This window comes from Pteropus vampyrus, unplaced genomic scaffold (assembly GCF_000151845.1).
Source record: "Pteropus vampyrus isolate Shadow unplaced genomic scaffold, Pvam_2.0 Scaffold6, whole genome shotgun sequence".
NCBI lineage: Eukaryota > Metazoa > Chordata > Mammalia > Chiroptera > Pteropodidae > Pteropus > Pteropus vampyrus.
Window position 1 is genome coordinate 2,706,274 of NW_011888787.1, and position 11,314 is coordinate 2,717,587.

Below are 11,314 nucleotides of genomic sequence, written 5' to 3' on the forward strand. Positions count from 1 at the left end.
TGAAGTTAAAGAATTGTCAGGGGTACTAATGATCCATTTGGAATTGGAAATTATAAATTTATAGTGACTTTAACCTGTACTACTAATCATTTTTATCAGCGATGCTCAATTGATTTTGTATATGAATGGGGCAGGTACAAGTCCGGGGATTTGCAGGACAGATAAAACAGAAGAGTAAAACCGTGAGGATTCTCACACTGGTTTGGACCCTGTGCAGTTCAGGCTGGACAGAGAGGAAGCAACAGGTAATCCTCCCGTCCAAACACTCAGGATCCTTGTTCCACTGTTTCACCCACCCAGCAAAAGATCAGCCCAGATGTCAGTCTGCTCTATTACTGTCCCCAGATGCACAATTTCACCATCATTGAGAACCTCAACGTTGCTTGTCATCTTTCCTATGCGCTCTTGGCCATTCCCTAAAGCAGATACTTGAACTCTTCTTCAAAAGTCCCCTACTCCTCTACCTTATTCCTCATGCTCAGCAGACACCATGCCTCCTAACTCACAGAAAAAATACAGAGCATTAACAAGCAGGTGGGATGGAGAGATATATATATCTTTCAACTTCCTACACTCGTTTGCTTGTCAGGCGAACATGGTAACCACTACGCTACGGAAAACGGAAAACGGGCTGCCCCTCTGCTTGTCAAAGGGAAAGAAATGTGCCTTCTCTGCTCTACACACCCGTCTGCTCTGGTCCCTACCACTTCCATCTCCTTCCCAGGAACCTCCCCCCTCGGTCTACCTTCAACTTCGACCCTTCAGCCGAATCTGCCTCTTGGCATTTAAGTGCTTATTATCAACACAAAATAATCCAACAATCTTTCTCGACTATACCCTACTCTTTTAGCTTGATAACTAAGAGGTGTTTACTGAAAGAGTAAAAAAGAGAAATCATAGATGATGTCCAGATTTCAGGCTGGGCAAATGGGTGGACAATGGTGCTCTTCACCAAAACTGGGAATACTAAGCGGGGGGAATGGCTTCGAGTGGAAGGAGTATGAATTTGGGGCATGTTGAATTTGAGCTGCTAGTTGGATGTCTAAATGGGTATGACCAACAGGCAACGAGATACGTGTAAACCCAGAAAGTGCTACATTGGGGGCACACATTTAGGAGCTATCAATACATAAAATGGATTTGAGCCACGGAGTTCACTCAGAGAGAATGCATGGAGTGATTAAAGGATGCAAATGGTACTTTGGAGCATGGCCCTTAGACAAGTAAGAGTCATTAAAATAACATACATAACTTTTTAAATTTTTGGCCTCATACATACATTTCTGGATATGCTGTAGATCTAAGGAAAGAACAGATGAGCGAGAAAAAAAGCAAAGAAGATATCGGAGAATTAAAGAAGGTGGAACAACAAGGAAAAAAGCAGAGAAAGGCAAACGTCTTTGGCATCATGGTCTGGGGGAGACGGTCTGAGGTCTGTGGATTACTGCCAGGGTTTACAGACTCAGCTGTACGTAACTTAGGCTACAGGGTACAGGCTCAGTCCTGCCCGACAGGCTCTCCAGCTCGTCTAGACCACTGCCCCGGCGGAAGATCCTATACTTAATAAATGAACCCACAGCAGACCCCTGAGATGCACGGCAATGATGGGATTTGTCACTCAGCAGTCGAACTTCCTTACCTAAACCACTGAACCGTGCCTGGTAGGTGTCAAATTTGATGAACCGTGTCACTCCGAGGTTCTTTTGATATTTAGAAATCGATAACACACGATAAAGCACTACTAAATATCAGTTTCACATAATCTACCTCAGAATGTCATGAAGTTAATGGCAGGTTTCTAACAGAAGCTATTTCTTAAAGTGTTCTTACAGAAAATTCTAGAATAAACTAATATTTGTATCAACTGTTATAGTTTATGAAGCATTTTCAAATATATCATCTCATAAATATTACCCACACCATCATCCTGTTAAATAAGTACGATTAGAACAGATAAACAGAGGCTTAGAGAAGTTAAAAAACTTATCTAAATTATTAAGCAGGAGAGCCAGAATTAGTCTTCTAACTCCAAATATTATACCCATTTTTGTTTTCCACAATTTTTAATTTAGAAATATAAAATGTAATGTATTAGTAATGACCAATTTCTTATATTTTCTTCACTTAAGTCATTAAATGGCATAGTCCAAGCATTGTACACAGAAAACTAGTGAAAAAAATGAAGTAAAAAAAAAAGAAAAAAAAACTAATGATGAGCCTTTAAATCTTACTATATTCTTTTCTATCTGTTGCCAAGTACTTTTCCTGAAGGTAATTACCAGTAATTATTCTGTGATTGCTATGTGCATGTCACAGACATTATCATTACTCTAATTACAATACAGTTAGCCAAAGCTGAATTGTTAACTTTCAGTTCAATTTGCTGTTTGTTTTGTGGACTATTTATAGATATGACAGATGTATACTGCTCAAAGATCACGGAATTTGATATACTCTCAGAAGCTGACATAAAATATACAAAAACATTAAAAGGAACAAATTGAACAATTTAGTGAGCACTGCAGCTGCTGAAGAACTATCAGAGAGGCTCCCACAGGATTTCAGACCCCGTGCCAAAAAAACCAGGGACTAGCTTTCTATAACATTCTCGAAATTAATAACTGCTGAGAATGAACATATTCCGAAGAAGTAATGTGAATTCTTTTTGTGAGGAAAAACAAGAAAGAATTATTTTATTGCAATGTTTAAACTGTGATATGTATAACATGAAAGATGTCATTTTAACCATTTTTTAAGTGTATCATTTAGTGGCGTTAATTACCTCGCAATGTTGAACCACCATCACCACTATTTCCAAACTCTGCATCACCCCAAACAGAAACTCCGTACCTAGTAATAACCCTCGTCCCCTCTCGCCCAAACCCTCGGCAATCTCTAATCCACTCTGCCTCTATGAACTCAACTGCTCTAGATATTTGATATACGTGGACTCATACAGCAGTTCTCCATTTTGTCACTGCCTTTTTTCATTTAGTGTGTTTTTGATTTTCATTTATGTTGTAAGCATGTATTAAAACTTCATCCCTTTTTATGGGTTGATAATATTCCATTGTATGGATATACCAATTTTGTTTATCTATTCGTCTGTTGGACACTTGGTCGTTTCCACCTTTTGGCTATTGTGAATCGTGTTGCTGTGAACATCAGCATATGAGTGTCGGTGTGAGTCCCTGTCTGCAAATCTTTTGCGTATGTACCTAGAAGCTGAATTGCTGAATCGCACAGAATTCCACGTTGAACTTTTTGAGGAAACAACAGACTGGTTTTCACAGTGGCTGCACCATTTTACTTTCTCACCAGCATCGTACAGGATATAAAAACTTTGTTTTCCAAATATATTCAAATATATTTGCTTGGCCTGTTACTTGCCTTTTGTTATGAACTAACTGTAGGAGATTAATGTTTAAATATAGTAAAAACTGATGCCTTCCTCTTTACAGTTTCTGCTTTATGTGACATGCTTAGAAAAGGCTTTCCGGATTATAAGCAGCCAATTTTTAGTACTTTTATGGTTTGACTTTTTACAGTTGGTTATATCATACAGAATATATACTGGCTTATAATATAAGGAAGGAAGTGAACATAAACCACCCTCCATGTTAGAATATTCCCAAATCCTAATATAACTCTAAGGGGAAAAAATTCACCCAAATTACTGAGTAGACATCCGAACCAGTCATCCTTATCTAAAATAAGAAAAGTACATTTTTATGTTTTAGAAATGCTACTCTCAGGGTTTGGTTTTTTCAGAAAGTACCATTTCCACTAGGTCTCAGAATCATCATTTCCACTAGGTCTCAGAAAGATGAGCTACACGTAAAGAATTTCAGGAAAGAAAAAGAAAAGTACGTAAGAGAAGGCCAAAAGATTGAGATTTATTCTCCGATCCAGGAAAGATACACCTGTACTGACCAATCTGCTCTCCTTTGATGACACGAAAGACAATGTCCTTGAGAGCAACCCAAAGGGCAATTCTGTGGCCAACAGCTCACGTCGCAGTCGGGATGACCCTCTGCCGTACCGTCTATCACAGCACAGTCCAGCTGCTCTAAGTGCGTCTGGCTGCCCCGCGGGCCGGGGAGCTCCCCGAATTCCGACTAAGTCCTACATAGCCTTTCCCCATCTCCAGTTTCATGCACAGGACTTGGCACAAGAGCCTACCAACAAGACACTCTTTTAAAATGAATGACTCTGCTGCCTTTTCTAATCATTTAAGATTCGCGTTTGTTCTTCATATTCCTTTAGAAAATACCTATCTCAAGCAATGCCCTTATTTACATGAAGATGTTTTATAAATAGGGGCTTAAAGTACAACCCTTGGCAAATGCCACACCATATTTTAACAAAGTACTTATACGTACATGAGATTAAATACTCTTGGAAGACAGGTTGTTAATATTTCCATTTTGCAAGTGGGAAAACTAAAGCTACAAGAGATTAGAAACCTGCCAAAGGTAACGGCACCAGCAGATCACAGGGTTAGACGCTGAGGGCTTCTCACGCTACATGTGCTTACTTTTCACTACGTCAAACAAAAGTTTTCAGACACGACCTTTTAACGAAGCATCAGTTGTACCAGGAATACTTACACTGACCCCAGCGACCTGTTCTTGGGTTCAAATAATTTGGATAAAGACCATTTGGGCGATCCATTTTCTGAAGCAGTTTCCGAATGTGCATGACCTAAACAAAATAAAATTAAGAATGCAATTAACAAAACTTAATGTCATCATGGCTTTATATTAATCCAGGCTTTGTTTTTTCCTCACTCAAAATCTATGCCATCGCCCTTGCCTTTTTTGTGTGTGGTGGTCGAGAAGCACTTCTAGTTTTTAAATGTCGCATTTTTATAATGACATATGATCGTCATTTAAAAATCAAGTAACGATAAAAAGATGAAGAAAAAAGCCATCAGAGTTTCCATTGGCATTGACTTGATGCTACAGATCAATCTGGAGATGACTGAAATTCTTATACCGTTTAACTGTACAAAAACATGATATCTCTCTCCATTAAGGTCCTCTTCAATGTTATTAAACAGTTTTTAACTTTCTTTATCTTTCGTTATATTTATTTGTAGAAAACCTACACTTTTGTTCTTACCACATAATGAATATTTTTGTAAAGTGATACTTTCTTGCTGCTTGTAGCTGGTATAGAGAAATGCTACTGATTTTTAATCTTTTATTCAAAAAACATATTAAGCTCTTATTTCTAATAATTTAAATGTTGATTATCTTTATATTTTAGGTAAATAATCACATAGTTTGTGATTAATTACTGTTTTCTTTCTTCCCTTCCAATTCAATTCTTGAACTTTTTGTTCATTTTGCTTTTCTCGCCTTAATGTGCTCGCTCAGGATTTCAGCACGATGCTGAACAGAGATGGCGATGAAATTTTTAAAAGCCCACTAGTGGTTACGACTGCTCAAATAACGGTAAATATTTTAAGTATGTTCTAAATAGAAAGGACGTTTTCTTTAGCTAATTTAAAAAGAAAATGAAGGCGACATTCCTGATAAACATTTCCAGGAAGGCGAACATTTTCTAAGCATTAATCAAGTCTTTCGGTAAATCTTAAAGGACTCTTTTATAACGAACGAAGAAAAGAAGGCAAGGAAACTGACCTTTTTGTAGTAAACGGGGTCCCCGGTCAAGTAGCTGAGGTGGACAAACTCCATATGCAGCGTTCCGAATTCAGCGAGAATGCTGCTGCCTGCCGAGGCCCAGCCCCAGTTCCGTCCCACTCCGCTGCACGCGAGCAAAGGCGGAGGAGGCGGAGGAGGCAGAATAGGAAAAACACCGAAACGTGTTTGAATGACGACGCACGCTTTCAATAAATCTCTCAAAAAGTACTATATCTAACACAATAGCTTATTTATATCTAAAATTTTACTTTAAAAAATGTGTCTGAATCGTTAATATATGCTTTCGAAAAATAAAACATAGAAAAGTATTACGTAAATATATTTCATCCCAGAAATCTCTCTCTTCATGCCACCAGGCCCCACAGATAATCTCTTAGTAGCTCTGTGTATTAGCATATAATTTTTATGCATATTTAAGCAATGCAAATATATATTTTCCTCCTTTCTTAAGCAAAACAGATAGCAAAGTAAACTTACTGCTCTGGCCCTTGCATTTTATTCTTACGATATACTTCAGTGGTCTTCCCATCTCACCTCATAAACAACTCTCTCATTTTTTTTTTTTTACCTCTGTACAAGATTTCATGATATTAATGATTTTCAATTGAAATGCCCCACTCCAGAAGCATATGAAAATGTGTGAGAGCATTCTGAGTTGTCTCAAACTTTGACAGTGCATCTTGCACTTAATGCGCTGGGGACCAAGATGTAACCTGTCCTATAACAGTCAGGACTGTACCATACAATAAAGAACTGTCGACTCCCAAATGCTACGGTACCTGTGAAAACTACCACAGCTCATGAATAGATATAATTTAATCAATCCTCTATTGGTGATCATTTAGCATATTTCTAATATTTTGCTATTAAGAAAACTTTTATAGTGACTCATGTACATTTCTATTGTGCAGATGCATTTTTAGGATATCTTCCTGATTGTTTTTTTCAGCTTGCCTTGTAATTTTTTATTGGAAGCCAAAAAAAGTGTAGAGACTTTGTTTTCTTTCTCAGGAAGTTAAGTTTCTTCTGAAACGCAAGCTGAACACGGGCAGGCTGCCTTGGTTTCAGGCCTTGTTAAGGGAGGTCTAGCTCAGTCTCTCCTCTACTGCTAGGGAGTGGCCTTCTGCAATCTTGGCACAGAGCCTGAGGTCTTTACCAGGGACCCGCCACCTTAGTAGCCTTCAGCACTAACCTGTCTCCCCAGTCCCATGTGGCTGTTAAATGCTGTCCTTTGCCTTTTAGCCTCCAATTGCCATCTTCCGCTGGGTTCTTTGGGCCTTGCTCTACGCGTGACCACAGAATCAGCCAACAACTTGAGGAATATTTATACATAAATTTTTGGTTTTTTGGATTTTTCCTCTGCCAATTCTTCCTCTCTTGATATTTTGTCCCCTGTGTCTCAGCCACCTGGTAGCTCCAGGACCACAGTCTCCTCTGCCCTAAATGCCTGCCACTTCAGGCCTGGCCTTTACCACCCTACGCCGTGACTTGGAAATTGCCTCAGAGAAAAAGCCAATGTTTACATGGCAATGACCTTCCCTTAGGAGGTCCTCCTGAGTGAGCTGCTCTCCAGTGCCCTCAAACCATTGTGCCCAGTTTTTATAATTGTACTTGGTGGGAGGGTTAGTCTGATATAAGCTACTCCACAGCTGGAACAGGAAATCTAGATTAATTATTCAAGTAGCAGAATTCATGGGTTATTCCTATTAGAACTCTAAACCATTCTTCAGGGTCTTTTCTACTTTGAGGAAGAAGTAAAAATATAAGCCTTTCTCTCATTTTATATCCACTTGTATACTCTCAATTCAATATGCCATATTTTATCGAGTGTTGAGAAAACATTAAAATAGCCATCAGGACATACCGCTACCTGGCTTCAAGTTCTTTAATTGTTAAATGCTATTTTTACACTGTCATTGAAAATATGGTACCCACTAACAGATTTTTTTTTTTTTTTTTTTGTAGCTAGACGTAAGAACCAAGGAAGAAATATGAATACATGTTAGTAAGTAACTATGTAGGACAACCATTCATTTCCAAATAGTAAGTGCCTACTTACACTTCAGGAAATACAGTAGTAAACCTGACACATAACATTCCTGCTCCCATAATAAATAAGACCATTTTAAAGTGATAACTGTTAAAAGAATATTAAATGGAGAAATAGAATAGTAGGTACTAGTGAAGAAAGTAAGTTAGAAGAAAGGTTCTTCGTGTAAACTGTTCAGAGAAAGCTTCTGAAAGGACATAGATGGAACCGAGACCGGACTGAGAAGGAGCGAGGGATGAACGGATCTGGAAGAGGAGCATTCCCAGCAGAGCGAACAGCAAACGCAATGGCCCTGAGGATGAAGAAGGTGGCCGGTGTGGCTGCAGCTCGGGAAGGGGAAATGAATGACACGGGAGGAGGTCGCAGAGGTAGGCATAATCCAGACTGTGTGAGAATTCTGTAAGGTCACAGTAAAACTCTAAGTGTGATGGAAAGTCATGAAGGATTTTAAGGAATGTAACATACGATTTAAGGGATAAAGCATGCCATTTAGAAAGACTGCCTAGGCATCAGCATGGCAAATGAATTACAGTGTGGTCAAGTCCAAACACAAAGTCCCTAGGAGTCCAGCGGCTTGCTCTTTCATGTAAAAACTCTCTGGCCACAAACTGCATTCACGGTGCATTTAAATACTTTTCAAAACACTAAATTCTAAACAGATTTTTCACGTATTTTATGCATAGCCTCACAGGAACAATCTAAAATGTTAAATCTGATACTTTTATATAGTCTAACAACTCAGCAAAATAAGAAAATCCCTAATAACAAGATGTAATACTGAGGACAGAAAAGCTCCAACTAAAAAAAGGTGATGAGCTGTCAAACACCAACCAGCTCATAATTTCATGCAAGTGCTATGATGTTTCAACTTCAACTTTCACATTTACCCACATATTTACTCTTTCAGGTTCTCTTCATTTCTTTATGTATATCTGCCTTTCCATTTACTGTCATTAAAAAGTTTCTTTAACCTTTCTGGTAATAGAGGCCTGATGGTAATAAATTCTCTAAGTTTCCTATTTGTCTAAAAATGTCAATTTCACCTTCAGTTTTGAAAAATAGTTTCAGTGGTTATAGAATTCTAGATTGACTTTTTTCAGCACTTTCAAGAGGAACTGCATCGTCTCCTGGCTTGCACTGCTGTGGACACAAAGCAAGCAGTACCTTTAACCCCGTTCCCTGTGCATGATGTGTTTTTTCCTCCGGCTGTTTTTAAGACTTTTTTTCTTTTTCATTGATTTTCAGCCATTCATTAGGTTTATGGATGTTTATCTTGTTTGGGTTTCATCAAGTGTCTGGAGTCTGCGAGTTTATAGTTCATAAAAATTTTGGCCATTACTTCAAATAGTTTTTTCTGCCATTCCTCTTACTCCCAGCCCAAACCACTCCATTATACATATGATAAACATCTGATATTGTCCCACACACTGGCTGTGTTCTTTTTATTTCTGTGTGTGTTTCAATTTGGGTGGTTTCTATTGCTCTGTCTTCAAGCTCACTGACCTTTTCCGATGCAGTGTCAAATCTGCTGGTAAGCTTGTCAAGTGATTTTATTTCATGTATTTCTCAGCACTAGAAGTTCCATTAGGTTCTTTAAAAATACCTCTCTTCTCATTATGTTCACATTTCCTTTTAAATCCCTGAGCATGACTGTAACAGCTATTTGAAAGTCCTTTACTGCTATCTCTATCATCTCTGTTGTTTCTGTGTATGTTTCTATTTACGGTTTTTTTCCTCCTTATTATGGGTTACATTCTCCTGCTTCTCTGCATTAGTAATTTTTTACTGGATTCTGAAAAGTATAAAAATATGTTGTTGAATAACTGAATTTTATTTTCTTCCCTTAAAGCATTTTTGATTTTCTTTGATAGACAGTTAAATAACTGTGGACAGTTTAGTCCTGTCAATGATTATTTTTAGGCTTTCCTTAGACAGGTCTACAGTTGTCTTTACTTTACTAAGACATGACCTTGCCGTAGTTTCAATTCAATATCCCCGGTGTTCAAAAACATGCTGTAATGTTTAACTGGCCAATTTGGTCAACTCCTTTATTATTCTCATAGTTTTTTTTAGGTGATCATCTTTTTTTTCCTCAAAAGCAATCATATGATCCATAATTAAAATTTCGTATCCATTCCATTATCTTTATTCCTTTTTCTTATTTGATTACAGTTGTCAAAACTTCCAGAAATATATTAAACACTGTCTGGTTCCTGATTTTAATGAGACATCTCTAACGCTTCATTAAATCTTTTGTTAAATAAAGACTTGTTGTTAAATGAAAATGACAAGTGAATAGTCCAAGGGCGTGGGTGCATATATAAGAACATGTCTGGAGGATACTCAAGAAATTTTTAATAGTGGTTTCCCTGCAAAACTAGGGGTTTGGAATCAAAGGTTTACTTCATATTAAGTATATGCTATTTCAATGCATGTACATTACCCAATACATGTATTTATTTTTCTAATTAAAACATCTAGCTACATAAAAAGAGAAAAGAAAGTGCAGGAGAAAAAGAGGGGAGGGGAGAGAGAGAGAGATACAGACAGACAGCCAGACCGACAGAAATGAGGGCGGGAGAGAAGGAAAGAAGAGGGAGAAAGGGGAGAGGAATCCATTTTACTGCTGCTTACGCAGTCTGAGGAGGAAGGAGAGAGACAGTTAAGAAGGTGAATGCTGATTACTACTTAGAAGTGAGCAGCCGGCATGGTAGAGCATGTTTTGTTTGATACGAAAATTGGGTCGCATTCTTCTCTATGCTGCTTTTTCACTTAGCACATCGCAAGTATTATTCTCCAAAAACGCACTTCCAGAACATCATTTCAAATGGCCGTGTCGCATTCCACTGTATGGACATGCCACCCCTTTGTATTTAATGTGTTTTATTCTATTTTTATTAATATAAATATCACTGCCATAAACATCCTTACAATTAAATCTTTTACATACTTCGCTTACTTAAGATAAATTCCCAGAAGGAAAATTACAGTGTCAAACATCAGGCACATTTCAAAGTGTCTGAAACCTACTGTCAGTCTACCTGCCGAGTTACTCAAATGTCCAATTCCGAAAACTAGATGTGGTTATCATTTCCTCACTCCGCCCATCCTAAATGCCATCGTTCTCTTTCTGTCAATTTTCTAGGTAAGAAAATGGAACCTTATTTTAAATCTAAATTCTTTTTGATTACTAAAGTGCTGAAAATTTTTTATTTTTTAATGGTATTTCTTTTTTTGAATCATCCATTCGTGTATTTTAAGAGTTTTTTAAATAATTGGTGGGTATTTTTCATAACAGTCTGTAAAAGCTATTTATATATTAAGAATAATACCCATATGCCTTCAATACCATTACTACTATTAACCCTTTTCCTAGTTATTCCCTTAAATTTTATTCATGAGGTCTTATACTATCTTTAAGTTCAACATGATTGAAAAATTCAAGAGAAGCAAGCATATGTTTAAAATTTAAATATTTCCTGAAGTAAAACTTTGTCAAATGCCTGCTTCTTCTCCCCCTTTGATTGAGTTCTCTAAATTTTAAGGTGTAAAATCTTTTTAATGGTCATAATTTTACCCACTTACTACTTCCTCA

General features: G+C 37.6%; 1 protein-coding gene across 4 annotated transcripts in view; it reads right to left on the reverse strand.

Annotated features, from left to right (window-relative positions):
- Positions 1–11,314, reverse strand: part of MAN1A2 (mannosidase alpha class 1A member 2) — a 290,151-nt gene that overhangs the window by 34,524 nt on the left and 244,313 nt on the right. For all 4 annotated transcript variants that reach the window (XM_011366509.2, XM_023535421.1, XM_011366501.2 and 1 more), the window contains 2 exons: positions 5,649–5,772; positions 4,611–4,704 (listed from right to left, as the gene is read on the reverse strand). In XM_011366509.2, coding sequence (XP_011364811.1) covers positions 4,611–4,704; positions 5,649–5,772 — 218 coding nt within the window. The remainder of the gene's footprint in view (positions 1–4,610; positions 4,705–5,648; positions 5,773–11,314) is intronic.